Raw genomic sequence first — 18,361 nt, 5'->3', positions numbered from 1 at the left:
AGAAAAAAAAATAAAGCCGAAACAAAATGGCAGAAAAAAACGCCTAATAGGAGTCTGTCCACTTACGCAGCAGCTCAATAAACAGTATCAATAATAATGAGAAAATACGTACCGGGCCCTGAGCACGTACGCAAGTAAGTCCGTGCAACGTCCCGGCATCTCCGTGCAACTTCCTGTGAGGACAAACGACGGATCTTTGTGGGAAGTCCAAACCACGGCCACTCGGAGATGTGGGGGACGTCTGTCGGAAAAATATGTCTTTCTCCCAAGGAGATCCGAATTCCCGGGAGCTTCCCGGGAAAGGATATCCCCAGGAGCACCACGGGAAGTTTTGTTCCGTTTGGGATGTCACAGGTACGTTCCTGCGACGTGTGGTTAGTGCCGAAATCCTGGTCTCCTGGATGTCCTGTGGATGTAAATGGGATCTCTAGCTTGGTCCCCAGGATATTCTAACATCCAAATCACGATATCCTGCGTACGTAACAGGAATGTATCTTGCCCACCGGGTAGGGAACACGAAGGGACAGACACAACACGAAGTCTCAAACACAGCTCAGTTTGAGAGCTGTGATTGTGAGAGCAAGTGAGCTGTGTTTGAGACTTCGTGTTGTGTCTGTCCCCTTCGTGTTCCCTAGTCTCGGGGTTTACATTATGCATCACACCAGCTCGCTTGCTTCCTAGCCATTTTTGCATTGTCATGAGAACCGATATGGCGCTCAGAACGGAGAAGAAAATTTGCAAGTGAAAACAAGCAAGAACAACGGTAGTGGATATTTATTACAGGATATTTGATATGACTTGCATACATACCTGCCAGGCAGAACACCATCTCCCACGGACGTCCGAAATAGATCCCTATGTTCATATCCGAAAATGAACCTCCGTGGGACTCCCCCGGGATATCCGTAGCCGTGGAGATCCGCAGGAGATCCTGTTACGGTTGTTTCACGGATTGTCCGGATCAGCTCCTTGATAGGATCCTGTATGGATCATGCATTGCAAGAGAGATAGAAACGCGGGACGATGTAGCACTGCACAAATTCGACTTTCTATGAACCAACTCACTTTCTCAAACCAAATGAGTATAAGAAACAGAGACACTATCTCCACGGTGACTTAATACGCAAAGCAATTTCTCATTTCATTGTTGTTTGCGTACGCAATCGAATTACACGTAGACATCTCCCCTTCATTTCGACTCACGGGCGAACAGGGCTCTCGAACATGTAGAAGCTCGCGAGAACACCAACGTACAGTGTCTGTTTAATGTTTCGAAGTGAATGCTTGGCGGAGTGGCCCAATTTCTCGTCCCTGTTTATTTTTCATTTATTTTTCTTTTTTGAAACGCCGCGCTTATTTTCCATGGAGGAAGGAAGCACAGGAGCGGCCGTTTCGCACATATTTCCGTGGGACCCCTCTGGCGGTCGCTCTTGTCAAAACCGCCATTACTTCCTGTCCACCACGTGATCCTCTCTAAAGTTTCGGTTTAGCAATGCTTTGTTGCTCGCGCTTCTTTCCGTGCTTTTATGCTTTTCCATTGCCGAAACAACGTTTTGTTAACGTGCTCTTACCGCGGCTGTCGTTCAACAAAAAGCAGCTCTGTCACGAAACTAATGCTTCATTCGTATCTGCATGTCTGTGAGAGAGTCATCTTGAATCGTTCGATTGCAAGGTGGCGCTGTGCTACAGCTGCAGATTCATTTGATTTCCTCCTTTGTTGTACAAGTTTGATTCCTGGCATGCTTTACCACTTCGGCAACGAACACACAAAACGTGGCCACGTCGTCACACAAACGTCGCTACCATGAATGATGTTTCTAGTCCTGCGTTCTTGTCCTGCAGACCGTGATCGGTCATGTAGTAGAAGGGTAAACCAGGAGTAAACCTCCGAACACACAAATAAAACTGGACGCGCGGCGTTCATCGCAATGCAGATAGCTGAACTGCAAGACAATCACGACTCCCGTCGTCTGCTTTATAAGCTGGCCTGCGCATGCTCTTGGGGTCACGTGAGCGGTCACATGGTAGACAGGAGCATCCCAGAATGCAACGCGAAGGCTGGCATGCCCGTCCCAATGGCAAAAAGTTGGAAGGGCCGCTCCTGTGTTTCCTTGCTCGATCCATGTTATTTTCCATCATGGGAAACAAAGCGGAGCAACAGAACAAAAAAAAAAAACACCGGCGACAGTGGCAGGTGTGAAAAAATGGAGGAAAGACGCTTTATATTCTATTACAAAGCGTATACTATTTCTGTGTGCTGTACAGACATTTGACAAATCATGGTGCCGCTTGAGACTGGACATAACTTATCATCAATTTTTCGCCTGTCACTGCAACACAAGTGTCTTGTATATGTATCATGCGTAAAAATAAATCGCTTTTCTGTCCTTTAGTGATTTCTATATTTTAATATAATGATTAAAAATAATCAAATCATTTTAATTTCAACATAAAAGAGTACTTCCGTCCGTCGTCCGTCACGCAGCCCGCATTTTCAAATGGTACCACCGTGGGATGTCACTGGGATGTTCGAGAAGCTGACAAAACGGTGTCCGTAGGAAGTATTTTGTCCCACTAGACCCGTTCCGCAGGATGTCGTGAGATTCCTTTTAAGACATCCGTAGGACCTCCATGGGATCGATTTGTTCTGTCTGGGATCTGCGTCTCTGATAACGTCTATTTATAAACCTCTACCCGAGAAACGTCATCATGACGTTGGTAGACAGACCGAAACCAAAACAGATCGGAAGGGGAGAGCTGGGTTCCACGAATGGGCAATTGTTCATTGAAAGAAAAGTAGGACCGAAGGTCGCGTCCCTTTCAGAGACCATCGTAATCCCCTCAAGACCGTGGCTTTCGGACGCGACCTTGTTCGCCACTAGCTTTGAACGTAGTTCAGCTCTACCAAACTCGTGGCGCTGACGAGTTGACGTCATGACGATTATGACGTCATTTGTTTACAAACAGGTAGAGGTCTATTGTCACTGCAACGCACCCCAGAACGGTAGAAGTTATATGTCCAAATTACGTCAGCAGGGATGACATGTGGACCCTCTCAGGATGTACTAGGGTGTGCCACCGACAGGCCCAACGTACGTCCCACAGGCATTAGCTAGAATGACGTGTGGACTCCACCAGGATGTCTTGGAATGTGCCACCGGGAGGTCCAGGGTACATCCCACAGACATCATAGACAATTCCCCAGGACATCCTGTAGCTCCCGTGCTGGACGCCATGGGACGTCCCCTGGACATCGTTGTGTTGTTTGGGTACTGCAAAAGTGTATATAAAGAGAGTGTTCCGAACGTGACGAAAAGCATGCATCTACCTCGCACATACAAGATGTTGAGAATCACCTCAAAACACTTGCGTGTTACAAGCAGACTTCTTGTTTGTTTTGCAAGAGGGTATGGGTTGTTTGATATATTAGCTCATTGACCACTTCTGAATGTATCTCTATGTTTTCGGAAATGGCGCTTAACCCTAGCGAGAACGAAAATAAATTGTCATTTTCAGTGCATATAATCACATTTGCAACTAAATATATATATATACATTATATGTGAGTGTATACTGCACGTTGCTCAATTTTAGGTTGAGGTGTACAATAAACTGGAAGCGTGCTTGAATAATTCAAAATTCTGGAACTGAAACTTCAGCACACTTCCTGGATATATTCCAAAGCTCTGTTCCAAAATTCGTGAAGTGGCCTCTTTCATTCGCATAGGCGCTGCCTCGTTTCAAGACGAAAGATTCTCCCGTTAAAAGCCTGCAACTAAAATTATCCTATTTAAATCCACTGTGGTAATCATTCACCTTTGGTCTGTACGTGGAGCGTGACGGACCACCACGCGCACATTTTTCTTCCTACATGATTTTTGCCCACCACGGGTGCTCCCGCGAGATCTCATGTGCTCTTCGCACATGAGGTCACATGGCTACGAGGGTGCGAGAAGCGACAGCGAGCAGAGCCCTTCGTAGCCACCTATCGGCAGGCCCGTCGGCTTGACTCGCTTGCAGCCGCCGAGTAAGCAGGCTTTCTCTAGCTAGGTTGGCTAGGTGGTGTAGCATTGGCATTGGCTCGCGTGGTTTAGCCACTGATCTCTATGTATAAATCTCTCTTTTACAATCGAGATCAGTGGGTTTAGCAGACGACGGAACCAGAAGACGCCACGCAATATGCCTCTCCCAGAGGGACTTTACCTCTGGTTCGGTCCTGGCGTTCGGGTGGCAACGGTCAGTTTGGCCATGAAATGACCACTCGAATGGACCATATCCATATTCGCGTCGCCCCTGGCGACGGAATGTCGAACGTCGTGTCTTTCCTCCCAATAATGGTGACGGGATTTTCGGACAGGCACGTTGCGTGGGAAAGTAGAGAAGATTGGAAGAAGAATGCGGAAAGAGTGAAAGCGCATATTGTACTCGTTACGAGACCTCAAATGTCCGCGTAACCTTGAAACCGATTATCTCCCCACAATGAACATGACAGTCTCCCGCAGGTGGGTCCATGGCGATGTTTTCCACTCAAAGATGGCGGACTCAACGGCTGGGCATGCGCATACGCGTTGTCGGAATTGGTCCATTCGCTATAGGAGAAGCATGTGTCATTGTGGCAGGGCATTAGTTGCTCAGCTGAGCACTTCCAGCATGGGTGTTCCCCTTACCCAGGCGCGGATCTAGGGGAGGTCCAGGAATCCGAAACCCCCCTCAATTCCAGACTTAAACAAAGGGTTCAGTGGACCAATCCCAGCATGCACCTGGCGCTTGTCCATAGCGGACCCCCCCTCGGAAAAATCCTAGATCCGCCCCTGCCCTTACCCACCCATGGAGCTTCAAGGAAACTTGTAAAAATTGTGAACTCATAATTCATAGCTGAAAACCCACACCACAGCGTCCAACTCCAGGAAAAGGATGTTGCACGCTTTGTCCCTATGCTTTCAAGTGCACAAACACACCATTTTCGTTTTGGTCATGTCATCAGGCACTGGTGCACTCAACCGTTCTTTGTGTCTGCGATCAAGAAATAGCTTGCCAGCAGTAAAATAGGGCGGTATTCAGATAGACTTTATTCTTCTATGGTACACACTACCATTCTTGAAAGGCTACTCTAATTGGCCTTTTTCTTGGGGAACATGAAATGGAAGAGGCTGTTGAAACAGAAACCTAAAGAGATGACGCACAAGCCCATAGTGCCCTGGAATAACACACGATCAGATACACCCCTCTTCAGGTGGACAGGAACACCATCGTCTTTCTGAAATGGGTCACACACCACATGAGAGCTCACCCCTATTGCTGGGGTTCAAAAGTGCAGAGAAACTGGTTCGACCCCGCCAAACGCTACGACAGGGTGGTTTATTTTTTATTTTATTTTTTATATTTTGAGGGTACCCATCAACGACCGTGGGGTCTAACGGATGGTGCACCAGGACACAGAAAACACAATACAAAGCATAAAACAACAAACAGCAAATAAAGAAATGTTAAGGGTTAAACAGTTCTCGCGTTGCTGTTAGGAAGAGAAGATTTAAATGATGAGAATGAGAAAAAAAAGATGTCAATATCATAATTCTGGCAGAGAGTATTCATGGTGCGCTGCAAGCGAGATATAGGTGCACAGTAATGGGCCATATTTTCATGAAAAACAGGTTGGGATCGCAAGTTACGCAATGGTAGATGAACAGACACCGAAGATAACAAATCAGGGGGGTTAAACCCCATTTTGGGGAATCCTCCTCCCCCATAATACCCCCCTGACGACATGTACAACTTTGACGGAATACTTGAGCTCGCATTAATCAGTAGCTCATCTGGATATGCTAAATAGGTTTCCATCACCAAAACAAGGCCTCGTTTGAAAATTTAACAAAGGCTGTAGATATGGTACACACACATGGGCCGGGCACAAAGTGGATGTGGTCCCATAGACAGGCTTATGGCTTTGTTTTTAACAAAGAGGAATAAATACCAAAGAACAAATGCTTTTACGAGAAAGCATAATAATGCATAAAATGAATTGAAGGAGTACAGAGGGCCATCCAAAAAAATTTCAGATTAAGACATCTGATAAAAGTGTGTGTGTCATTATACCAAATAGCGCGAAAGGTCTTGATGTGTGCAATTTGTTTCCCAGAAAAAAAACTCACATAAACATAGCTCCGCGCGTTCACCCTTAACTCGCCACTCCAGCTATAATGAGGATGAGGAGGTATGATGACACGTCACCGATGATGGTATAAGGAGACTCGTTCTGGTTCGCAGGTCAGGGGGGGTCAGCGCCTTGTCCCTTTGCCGCCGTAAACCTGTTTTGCAAGTTCTCCCGGAGAATTGGGGATAGAAGGAGCGGCCGAAGCATTACCGAGCAGGGAGAAAGGCTTTATCAGAACCCCGAACAGCCGAGTAGCAGACGACAGCGGAGTAGCAGACAACATTTCTCTAGGCCAATCAGCGAGCGTTCTCCTTATAGCGTCAGCGCGAGGTTCCAGGCAGATCACAGGCTGGTACTGCTCTTCACCACCGTTGCGCACGGTCGCTTTTTGCGGCGTATTTTAAATTCAATTCCCGCGATAATTATGACTCTGTGGTGTAAATTACTTCGCATGGTGCATCTTACTGGCCTACTTAACAGTTTTATAGGAAGAAAACTGGGTGTTAAAAATGACTTCTGTGCTACTTTAAGGGCGAATGTTTCGACAGTTTCTTCAGGATGATCCACCTTGTTTACTCAAGAGACACCCGAGTGTCTGATCCACCCCCTCCCCACCCCAGTGGAGGTTATGTTCTACACAAGTCGTGTTGTTAGAGCCTGCGTGCATGGGAAAACAGCATGTCCAATCTGACCGCAATATTGTCACACAATCGGCTAGTGTTGACTTGAAAGAAACGAGGGTGTGCTGTGTCTTAACTTGTCAGTCGTAAAAGTAAAAGGTCAAATCAAAGTTTACCCTTCTGGTTTGTTTTTCTCAATCAAAACAGGGCCTAAATTAATGAGCAAGTTAGGGTGGTAAAAGGTGAGTTTAGTGGGGTGCACATTTACCCACAGATGCATTGTGGGTGACTTTACAATCCCCTGTAGATTAAATATGGATGCACGTGCAAAAAGCTGAGAATGGAGTTTAAAGCAGGGAAGGGTAACATACGTATTTTTTGCTAGCGTTTCCATTTTCGTTAGTGCTGTATTTTCGTTTCCGTTATCCGTTTCTGATACCAGCTTTTCAATCACGTTTCCGTTACGTTTCTGTTACTGTTTCCAGTAATGCAAAGGCCGTTACAGAGCTGCAGGGAGGACAGCCAGTCCGGCCCCGTCCGCACCCAGTTTTACCCAAGTGCTGCTTCAGTGTCACACGTACAGACTACGCAAGTAATTATGCATCTTTAGGATGCGCGCATCTTGCAATTTAATTTTTTTTTTAAAGGATAGGAACATGCCTTCGGTCCTTACTCTCTCCGAGTCTTGCAACTCAAGGTGGGCTTAACCTTCATCCAATGCAGCATTCATAAGCGGATGCCCACAGTAGTAATACTGCCATAGCCACGGTGAAATGAAAAAAAGAAAAAGTAAAAAAAATAAATAACTAAAAATCATAGGCTGTCATCCTCACGGTATGGTGGAGTATGGTCATGTGTTGATGCCATCAAGTTACGAGGACTGGGACGAGCAGGTAAGCGAGATCCAATATTGAGCTTTGATTCCATCATCATGCGTAGTATTTAGCACAGTATTGAACAGAAACATTTTTTCGGTTTGTTTCGGGTTCAGGTTCGGCCATAAAGGTTCGGGTCCGGTTCAGCCCTGGAGTTCACATATATCGGCTGGATTATAACTGGTTCAGAGAGTGTAAACCGGTGCGGAACCGGTTCGAGGTTCTAATATGCTACAAAATTATAGGTGGCCACTAAAAATGATACAAGCTCTCTTTGTTAAGTTTTTTTATGCATTTATTTCTGTTTTTCGACCAACAGGACATCCCTTCCCCGAGCAATGTGCTGCCAATCTAGGCTGGCAGACCGCTCGAGTCTCCACATCACCCCCCATCACAAACCAACCCGAACCGAACCGGTATCCCGAACCGGTACCCGAATTTTAGATCAGCTCCAAGATGGCACTAGTAGTTAAGGTTCAATTCCAGCTAAAATTTAAGTTTTTTCGGTTTGGTGCGACGCTCTGGTATTTAGAGTACTACAGAGAATCGAGTCATCAAAATACAAAATTAAAATGAAAAGTCACTCAAATATCATCACACAATAGCAATGGCCATTACCCGAATTCAATACCAGACGATAATTTTCGTTTCCGTTCCTGTTAGCATCTCCAATTTCGGTAATATACTGTTTCTGTGTCCATTACCATTAATCTTTCCTGGTTTAAAGGAAACCCATCTACGAAACCGATACCATTATGTTTGCCGAAAACCTAACTGGCTCATTTTTTGTTCGAAAAGTTTTCTATATTAACTCTTTGCGTCCAAAGGTCTTGGTTTCTGCTGCGGTGCTTTGGGAGCGATGTTTGGCCGTTTGAAGCTTCTGTGGTGCCATTCGTGGGCTACTTTTACAAGTATAATCGTAATATCGCTGGAAAGTGAGCGTCGCAGGGCAGCCCAACATACACACACTCAGCTACGGAGACACCAAATTCATGTGTGTTGAGTGGGACACACGCGCATCCAAGCCTTGCGAACCTTTGCAGACAAGTAGAAAAACACGTTCTCTTGTACATAACCCAAGTGCAAATATAAGCATTATGACTATCAAAGGCTTAATGAATATTCGTAGGAAACTTTCCGCATACCATCAAGTGCGTATGTTGTTTATCATGAGCTACCCATCTTGGCAGGCAATTGTAATTTTTGTTTATCTTTGAAAGGGTTCAGTCAACTAATTTGAAAGATAAACTATGCCAGCCACAGACCTAAGACGACATACACTTGGTAAGTTTTAGTGCTTGCAGCTTGCCTTTCTCTTCCCGTGTCGATAATGAGGTGAAGCCAAACTTTCCGATTCTTATGTTTTACATTCCGTATGTTACCCACGTACACTTTTAAACACATTCAACAAGTGTTAAAAGCCATAAGCCGTCCACAGAACTACCACATACAACAGCAGCCAAGAGTGATAGGGGGTCCATAGCGTGAGTAGAAAAATAGTTTGCTCGTACAACACGCGGCTACTTACGGAAAACAGTCGCTGTAGTTCCTTTATCCTTTCCAGAGACGTGAAAGTCCTGGCATGCTGGCTCACATGCTTGCTTGTTTTCACCAGAGCCTGCGAAAAGTCAAGACCCAAAGGTATCATATCTCAGGCAAAAATCTGAGCAGGTATCCCAAGTGGATCTGAAAAATAAGTGGAACCGCTTGGGAAACAGAATGGAACCATTTTGTTTTTCAAGTGGTTCCACTTGGGTTCCGACTTAAATTTCTGCCACCCAGAACCTTTTAGGATATCGCAAACCGGGGGTTACACCTAACAGTTCGAAAGCTGGCTTCAGGTGATCGGGCATCAATTAGCATTGCCCTTGCTTTTTCGAACAGGATGGTATTTCAACTCACCCGTGCAGAATTCATAATTTCAGAGACAAGGCGCAAACGCCAAAAGCAGCAGCTCAAATAAACGTTCCCAGTGGTTGAAAAATTGTCCTTCCCAATTGTCCTTCCAACACAAGGTGTGCAACACGTTTTGAAGAAATCGGCTGAGACTGGCCATTTCTCACTTGCCAAATCTGCTAAAAGCATAGACGGTGTATACATCGAGCCAATTTTTGCTGCTTTTTTTTAATACGTAATAATTTATTTCTTGAATGGAAGGTGTTCTTTTCTCATAGCAAACTAGAACTAAGAGAACGTGGCGAACGTAGATTCCCACTTTGCACTTCTATGGTTAAGTGCCTTTGCAGACGACATTGAGTACCAGTACTATTTACTTTCAAGCCGTAATCCTTGAATACTTTTTTAATTTGCGAATCAGTTGAACAATTAACAACCCCACACTTTTTGTACACTTATTTATATGCGTTACATATTACTGAATATTTTATTGAAAAACTAAAACTACCTTCGCTGTGACCACGATCGCTTCTGAACATTTTTTAAAAAAGTACTAATGGTACCGCGCTTCCAGAAGAAAAGGAAGAAAAAAACGTCCGTGAATTGCAGCAATTTTGACGCGATCGGAGACATTGCAACATTGCGACATGGCGACATAGCCAACAGCCGAGTGCCGATTTCTTTCTGTCGTCGTCGTCGTCGCAAGGTTCATTTGGTCCTCGTCGTGCTTGGGGATTTCGTCCGCTTCCTACAACCTACGCGGAGAACCCGCGCTTTACACGGAAGCGATGACCGAAAACGCCGATTCACAAGCTGAAAATGTTACACACTCCGAGCACGGGGATGCGGTAAGAACCATCCATTCAGTACACTGCGCACGCTTAAGTGGAGGTGGAAATGGGTTGTTTTTTCAACCATTCCCAAGACTTCACTGTCCACTGCACTGTTCAACTGATGGTGCTGGCTATAAGCCCTTACGGAACGTGCTCTACGAGACATTTTAATGTATGAAAAAAGTATAGGCTTTGTTCAAAGCGTAATCGTTTGAGTTCTTTTGGTTTATGCTCACGAATGTACTTCGTTCAAACAATGCGCATGTAAAATTGTGACAGTAGTTTTTTTAATGTAAACGTAAAACAAACGTATCCTCGCTGTTGCAAATAGCGCAGTTTAAATTGTAAGCAACAAAACGTCTTGTACCTTATCTCGGGGATAGATAATAAAGTCATAAATGGAATCTCTGGCAGAGTGACTGCCGAGAGATTGTAGTTACGAAATATTGGATGACGGAAGTCGTGTTCTTGTTGAGCACCCAATGTTGACAGTGTGATAATGATCATACCACTATTTCAGTCACACGTTATATGCACGGGTTCCTACAAACCCGAATTGTATAGATATTTGGATGGCCCTGGCCTAGTTGCATGGTTGGTTGACACTCATGTTAGAAACCAACTGCAGGTGACCGAAGTGATTACTACTATGATACTACTTTGACTATTAGGTTTCGTAAAAAAATCAATCCTCCCCATCATGTTGTCTTGCCAAGAAAAGAAAAGACAGTAATTTTGTACCATAATCAATTAAAAACCTTAGTGCAGCAGGTGATGGTGAAAACAAGGGACGAGGACGATGAGTAATTTTATTTTTGTTTTTATCAACATAGATGTACATATTTTTTAATGCCTGCTTAAGCCAATTATCGTGTATGCATGTTTCAGATGACGGCAATAGTTTATTCGAATTATTTTGTTCATGCTTAGCGTAATTTTATGCCCCATTAATTGATTGACTAAATGCCATTGCTATGCTGGATACCAGGATTGGGCAAATTTTTTTCCAGAAATAATTTCTTTTCGCGAGTCTGAACAAGGACTTAGCTTTATTTCTTAAAAGCCCGTAAAGCCTCACATTATGACAAAGTTTTTGTGCCCTTCCAAGCTTTGTTATTACCGCTACAAAAGCCATAACGGGTAGAAGGTCAGCTCAAATGGACAAGATTGCGAATAAAAATATTGTAATAACTAAAATTTATCCAGATTACTCTTTGGGTTGTGTTTATCTCGAGCAGACGTCACAGGGGTCAGCATTGGTCCAACAGCCGCAGCAGCAGCCAGAGCAGCAGCCACAGCAGCAGCCACAACAGCAGCCGCAAGCATCTTATTGGTCTATAGCGAAAGGACTTGTGATAAGGGCAGCTATCGTATACTTCGTCTCCAGTTATTTCCGCAAACAGCCTGCTGCCCCAAATGCCACAGACACAGTTGGCTCTTCGAACCTCTTTTCCAATGGTACTATCATGGTAAGCCAACATTTTTTTGGGCCTCGTAGTGTAACAAATGGGAATAAAAAAAAAATGTAATCGCACGTTTAACCCCAGGACATGTACGTGTACGTGTGGGAGAAAGACACGTTTTCGAATTTTGAAGTCGCCTCGGCTCTGCTGTGGAAACAGACTGACCTCGTCTATGGAGACTGGGAAGGCGGACCAAACCACGACTCCATCTACACGCACAGTGCTCGCATCAAAGCCTCTCAGGTGCACCTTTCTTCTTCTTCTTCTTTTTTTTTGTTGTTGTTTCTGCAGATATTGTTCACAAAATGTCATATCAAAGAAAAACCCTGAAAACTACAAAACAGCAGGAATTGTTGGAGGAGTTTTTTTGTGGAAGAAATCTGACATTTTCCAGTCTGTTGTTTTTCCAATCGTACTATATTGCGTGGTCAATGGCAAACGCATTCTTTTGTGTCTTTGTTTTGCTCAAAGAACCACAGAGATTGACTGGCCAATGTTGATACCTGAATAACTTTCAGAGGAGCATTCCGTATTAACCTTCTCGAAGGACTTTGCTGGCCTTGCACGAACAGTGTCAAATTTTTAGCTCAACAAATCCATTAGTGAATGCAGGACCAAGACATAACACATTGGTCTGTCTTGACACTGCATTAGCACTATTTGCACACTCATGGAAGATCCACTCTTCTCAACAAATCACCATTAGCTAACCAAGTGGTCATTATGTCTGAGTGCACATCCGCATCTCATTGTTTAATTCCCAGCATAACCACCAGCAGTGGGGTAGAGTATCGGCCCCTGGCGATGAAACTCCCCATTCGTCATTTAGCAATAAAGTTGCTGTTGCCTAGAAAGATCTTTCTTGCTTTAGTGCTCCGTGTGGCTTTCAAACATTGATTCTTGCAGTGAAGCTGACCAGCACATCCTTTTTTTTCGTAGAACGTGAAGAACAATGGGACACTCTACCTGCATGTCTACTTTGTTCTGAGTGGCAAGTCGCCGGACCCAAGAGCAGGAAGTGACTACTCCAACGTTTACACCGTGTACAGAAAGAAACGTAAGCTAAGGTGTCGTAAACCACGAGAATCATTGAGGCAGACCACAAATATGGACCCACACAAGGCCTCCAACGCCCAGCCCAGAAATTTAAAAAATTTGCAAGGGGGATGGGGGTGATGTGGGGGTATTCTACAGGGGGCATCCAAAGTGTTGGTCTGGATTTGAGTGAGGAAAGGAGTAACCAGGAGCTGTCTCTTAAAATACAGCAGAATCCTGTGCATGTGTGTTGAAATTGTAACTCTCTTCTCATCTTCAACAGTGGCTGCTATCCATGTCAGCCAAGAAATATCAAGCAGAGAAAGTTGTTAATGTCTTTTGCGAGCTTTTTTATACAGTCCCGAGCTTCTTGGGTGATACCATTATTCTGCTGCTGTTTCCAGAGCTCAACAGGTATAGGAAGTTGCGCTATAAACGGACCCAGAACCTGCTGACTGGCCAGACCGCAGCCACTCCAGAAATGGTGGAGGTATGTAGCAACTTATCCTTTAGACGATTGAGTTAGCTAGTCCCCCTTTTTCAGAAAGCAGAGACGATGAAAGAGGAAATCCTGTCTCACTGGCACCCTAACTTGACCATCAACATCATCGATGACCACACACCGTGGAACCCCAACAGAGTCCCACCTCCCATCGACCAGTGTAATTTTACCCTCTGCTCGACCGGATGCAGTTTTTTGAAAGCTCTCTCTTTTTTCTAGATGTCGAGTTTGAGCCCAGCACTGGCCAGTACTACCCCATTGTGTACCTCAATGACTATTGGAATCTGGCCAGAGACTATAAGCCCATCAATGAAACCACAGAGTAAGAATACACCCTGAATGTATGGTGATAGTTTACCCCTCACATATGGCTGGGACTAGATGGAAAAATTGAGCTGTGTAACGCTGCTTGCTTGGCTTGCAGGTGGCTTGACCTGGAACTGGTGTACCACCCACTGAGCATGTTCCGCTGGCAGCTCTACATGGCTCAAGGCATGCGCAGTTTTTCCTTCTTCGGCCAAGACCTGCTAGAGGAATCTGATGAGGACAGGGACTCCCTCAAGGAAGCCTTCCTGGAAACGTCTCCGTACCTCCTGGCAGTCACCATTGCTGTGTCTATCCTACACAGCATCTTTGAATTCCTCGCTTTCAAAAATGGTAATTTATTTGGAGAGGAACCATGCAGAACAGACTCGCGTTGTGTCATCCAGAAACGCATTTGTAGGGTTGCCGAGGAATCAGAACCATGACTTTTTTCGGTCCGGGTTCAGCTCTGCAGCCGCGCAAAATATTGGTTCCAACCGGTTCAGAAAAAAGTGAATTTTGAGTAGATTGCCATGGGTTAAAAGCAAGCACGTCCTTATGATTCTCAAATAACACAAATTTACTTTTGTTGCTGTTGTTGCTGACACAACACTGCATATTAAAATTAAGTAATATGGTTACTGGTTCAGGAATCAGTTCAGAGGTGAAATAATTGTACTACTGACAGATCTTGTTTTGACTGATCTGAAACGGTTACCTCATACCTTTCTCTTACAATCGTGTACGGTGAGCGAGCTTAAGCTCGCTTTCATGTAGCAAAATTACTGCCCATGGACTGGTTAAACCGGGATTGAACAAAGTAACGGTTCCAATCCCTGTAAATGTCCCAACTGCTGACAGATTTTTTTTGTGTGTGTGTGGTTGTGTGTGGCGGGGGGGGGTCCTCTCTGAGCCGAACCCGAACCGAACCGATATACCTGAACCGGTTCAAGCTGATAGTTTCGGTTCAGCGGAGCTAAACCTGAACCGGACCTAAAAAAATACCGGTTCCGATCCCCGAATAAAACTGAAATCTAGATTTGTAATTACTGCTTGACATTGAAGCCTTTGGGCTCGCCCGGTCTTAGTTGAACTAAAAATTACCAATTAGTAGCCAGTTTTGCTAGGTGGAAACATGACAAGCCCTTAAAGTTGAAAATCATGAAGAAGCTCTTCTGACATTTCTGGACACCATCGGACTTCGATCGTTATTGTGAAGGGGCCCGTTATTTTATTCCCCCCCATTCCATCCAGCAATGGGGTAGAGGTATCGCCTGTGGCGATGAAACTCCCCACTCTCCAAGGTCGACAATAAAGTTGTTGTTGTTGCCCTTAAAGTGGCTGAAGCGCAGACGGACGGTAGGTTGGACTGAGAGCCTCCATCGTACTTCTCCTTCAGATATCCAATTCTGGCGCAACCGTAAGTCCCTGGAGGGCCTGTCAGTGCGCTCGGTCTTCTTCAACGTGTTCCAGTCACTGGTGGTGCTCCTGTACATCCTGGACAACGAGGCCAACACATTAGTGCAGATTTCTGTCTTTGTGGGCTTGGCCATCGATGTCTGGAAGATCCACAAGGTGGTCAACATTTCGCTCGACCGTGACAACCCGTGGCTGGGGGTCATCCCACGAGTACGTTTCTCGGACAAGTGTACCTACGTCGAGTCCTCTACGCGGCAGTACGACCAGGTGAGAGACAGGACGTTACGATCAGTGGATTGTCTCGGATAGAAAAAGGACGAAATTGTTTGCAGATGGCGTTCAAGTACCTGTCTTGGGCACTGTTTCCCCTGCTAGGTTGCTACTGCATATACTCTCTCATGTACCAAGAGCACAAGGGCTGGTACTCGTGGGTGCTCGGTGTCATGTATGGCTTCCTTCTCACATTCGGTGAGTTGTCTCTTTTAGCTATGGTTGCGAGATGTCTTCTGAGGGTTTCTCTTGGATCACGAGGACTGTCCCGAGAAATTACAGTTAGAAAAAAGCAAACTTGACTCGTGTTTATGGGGGGAAACCAAGAGCACTAAAACCTAACCATTTTCTCGAGGGTTTTCACTTCCTCTGTTGAATACCTATGCCCTATAAGCTGCATTATAACTAGACCCTGAAGTTTTCGGGTTTTATATTTTTCCAAATTCGGGGGATAGAAATCGGGTCGATAAATTGATGTAAAAAATTCACGCAAATTCGGGCAGAAAAATTACCATCAGAGTGAGTTCGGGGAGAAATCGGGCATTGTTGTAGAATAAATGTTCACTGTACCGTTTATCCAGAGTGCCGCCAGAAGTAAGGGGCAGCCGCATATTTTGTGAGAAACTAGTATGACGATGCCTCGAGGTGCCTAGCCTAGGTGCAGTTTTGCAGGTAGAAATTCGGTTTAACCCTAGGTAGGTGAACCTCAATTCAGGGTGCAAATTTAGGGAAAAATCGGGTTTAACCCTAAAACATCAGGGTCTAATTATAACTATGCGAGTAAATGCTCTTTTTGTACAATGTGGTGTTGTCAAGAGTAAGAAACCATGCTCAAGATGCCTCCGCAGATATTATGCAGCGATGCAACGAAATGAAATTTGATGATACATGAGGGTGTTCTTCAAAAAGGTTTCATCATGATGACACCACAGCTGTTTATCAACTACAAGCTCAAGTCAGTGGCTCATCTACCGTGGCGGATGCTCACCTACAAGTTCCTCAACACGTTTGTAGATGACATGTTTGCCTTTGTCATCAAGATGCCCACCATGTATCGGCTGGGATGTTTTCGGGATGGTAAGTTGAACATAGACAACGGAGTGTTTCCAGTTTGAGAGATGCATACATGCCATCATAACTACTGGCTTGTTTGTTTATACATAGAGCCTGAAGTTTTCGGGAAATATTCTTCCCTAAATTCGGGGAGTAGAAATCTGGTAAATAAACACGTGCTCTAAATTCATGGAAATTCGGGTGGAAAAGCTTACAGTATGTTAAATTCGGGGGGAAATACGGTTTAGTTACTCAAACTAACTGAACTGGTTCAGTACAAATGTTGATGTAACTGCATTTGCTGAAAAACAAGTTAGTGTGAATTCCTACAGACGTCTCAGTGAGGGCAATATTTGCCGGGTAAAAATCGGGTTTCACCCTAAAGAGGCAACCTTCAATTCGGGGTGTAAATTCGGGGGAAGAATCAGGTTAAACCCTAAAACTTCGGGCTCTATTTATACATGTACTAATTTTTATCTGTCATCTACAGTTACAGTTGAACGATATTTGTCGCCATTAACTGTTGAAGGCATTCTGTTGGGGGGACTGATTTCAAAATTTGAAACTGTATATAAGAACAAGTCTGTTCTGGATCTCTAGTTTCATCATTGATTTAGGCTTCAAACAGCTCAGGAAATAGTGCACAAAAAGTTGATCAGACATTGATATGGCAGCACTCCCTTTAACTTACCCACACTGGAGGATGATCTGCCTTGCTAAGGGATTCACTTAAGGGATCCACAAGGGATTTTGTGCACAAAGTCACGGGGAGCATTGCTTTGCTGTTCCTATTATGGTTCGCTGCCAGGCACCGGCTTTGTTGCATTGCTGTGTTCATGGAACTTGTCTCTCTTTAAAAATGCAAAATGGCGAACAGAATCCTGTATATCCCACGTACAACTCCGACTCGTCTGTATGTCTGTCTGACCTTGTCGAGCCACCTCCAACTGATTGCGTTTTGTTTTTCATTTTCATTTTTTTTGTTGTTGATATTTGTATCGCGTTTGTATTTCTCTTCACCCTTACCCTTTTTTCTTGTACCATGTGACTGGTTTTTGATATATGCTTCACCACTTGTAACAGGTCCTCAAACCTGAAGAAGTGCAGCCTACTGCACGAAAGTCTTGTTTTTAATGTATATAGTAAACAGCTGATGCTCTTAACCTTCTTTGTTATTTTTGTTATTCTTATCCCTTTTATCTGTAATTAACCATTCTCGTATTCAAGTTATGGTATTTCAAGCTACATAAATGTATGGTGTGCAAGATTCCACATTAAAGAGCAACATGGCCCATTTTTTTCCTTGCAGACATAGTGTTTTTGATATTCCTTTACCAACGGTGGATCTACCGGGTAGATCCCAAGCGCTACAATGAATTTGGCACCAGTGCGGAAGAACATGCCAACGGCAATGTCCCGGCCTTGTCTGCGGACGCCATCATGGATAAACCAGCCGACCTCAAGAAAGATGACTGATCGGATTATGTCTCTGGAGAAGAAGTCACGAGAGGAAGCTTGTTGGAAGAAGGAAGTTTGTTGACAGTGAATGTTAAGACACGAGTCTGTACTGTGGAGTCCTAGAAAAGGAAAAAAAGTAAATTATGTCGCCATGTCTGTGGAGTATTCATTTGATGGAGGAGTTGTCCAAATGAGCTCAGCTGTTGTTGTCTAATAAAAAAGACGTACAGAATGCCACCTACGTGACATCCTTTGCATTAGAGGACATATGTTGTGGTCTCACCAATCACAGTAATTAGTGGCAATCTTTATTGCGCATAAAGGAATGTCCATGGGGCCCCAGTTGAGCCAGCAAAGAAAACTGATTACGTTTATCTGCAGGGAACTTTTGACACCTACCTACTATGAGTAAGTTTATCAAATTATCATTGAAATGTATGAAATTTGCTGGGCTGTCACTTTTTCCCACAAAATAAAGCGCAT

General features: G+C 44.5%; 2 protein-coding genes and 1 long non-coding RNA gene across 3 annotated transcripts; 1 reads left to right on the top strand and 2 right to left on the bottom strand.

Moving 5' to 3' along the window:
- Positions 1–124: 124 nt before the first annotated feature.
- Positions 125–1,199, bottom strand: LOC135400119 (uncharacterized). Its single transcript, XR_010424529.1, has 3 exons — positions 1,066–1,199; positions 811–980; positions 125–406 (listed from the first exon to the last, which is right to left on the bottom strand). It is a non-coding gene; the product is annotated as an uncharacterized LOC135400119 (long non-coding RNA).
- Positions 1,200–5,046: 3,847 nt separating this feature from the next.
- LOC135400118 (cytochrome c oxidase subunit 7A-related protein, mitochondrial-like) lies at positions 5,047–9,680 on the bottom strand. Its single transcript, XM_064631849.1, has 3 exons — positions 9,549–9,680; positions 9,175–9,264; positions 5,047–5,257 (listed from the first exon to the last, which is right to left on the bottom strand). The coding sequence occupies exons 1-3, from the start codon at positions 9,561–9,563 to the stop codon at positions 5,111–5,113; spliced, it is 252 nt and encodes an 83-aa protein (XP_064487919.1). The 5' UTR covers positions 9,564–9,680; the 3' UTR covers positions 5,047–5,110.
- A 485-nt stretch (positions 9,681–10,165) lies between these two features.
- LOC135401572 (putative lipid scramblase CLPTM1) lies at positions 10,166–18,034 on the top strand. The gene is made up of 12 exons (XM_064634045.1): positions 10,166–10,390; positions 11,614–11,844; positions 11,923–12,081; positions 12,778–12,895; positions 13,278–13,363; positions 13,418–13,535; positions 13,595–13,697; positions 13,800–14,032; positions 15,078–15,364; positions 15,430–15,565; positions 16,277–16,444; positions 17,730–18,034. Exons 1-12 carry the CDS (start codon positions 10,331–10,333, stop codon positions 17,894–17,896), a joined length of 1,866 nt encoding a protein of 621 aa, XP_064490115.1. The 5' UTR covers positions 10,166–10,330; the 3' UTR covers positions 17,897–18,034.
- Positions 18,035–18,361: the final 327 nt, after the last annotated feature.

This window comes from Ornithodoros turicata, chromosome 7 (genome assembly GCF_037126465.1).
Source record: "Ornithodoros turicata isolate Travis chromosome 7, ASM3712646v1, whole genome shotgun sequence".
Taxonomy (NCBI): domain Eukaryota; kingdom Metazoa; phylum Arthropoda; class Arachnida; order Ixodida; family Argasidae; genus Ornithodoros; species Ornithodoros turicata.
Note: the sequence above shows the minus strand (reverse complement) of the source record. Positions and strands in the feature narration are given on the sequence as shown.

Coding starts and splice junctions, on each gene's coding strand:
- LOC135401572 (XM_064634045.1), top strand. CDS start 10,331: ATGACCGAAAACGCCGATTCACAAGCTGAAAATGTTACACACTCCGAG. Junction 11,845..11,922: donor TTTCCAATGGTACTATCATG/GTAAGCCAACAT, acceptor GTTTAACCCCAG/GACATGTACGTGTACGTGTG. Junction 15,365..15,429: donor CTACGCGGCAGTACGACCAG/GTGAGAGACAGG, acceptor AATTGTTTGCAG/ATGGCGTTCAAGTACCTGTC.
- LOC135400118 (XM_064631849.1), bottom strand. Junction 5,258..9,174: donor AACTACAGCGACTGTTTTCC/GTAAGTAGCCGC, acceptor GACCCATTTCAG/AAAGACGATGGTGTTCCTGT.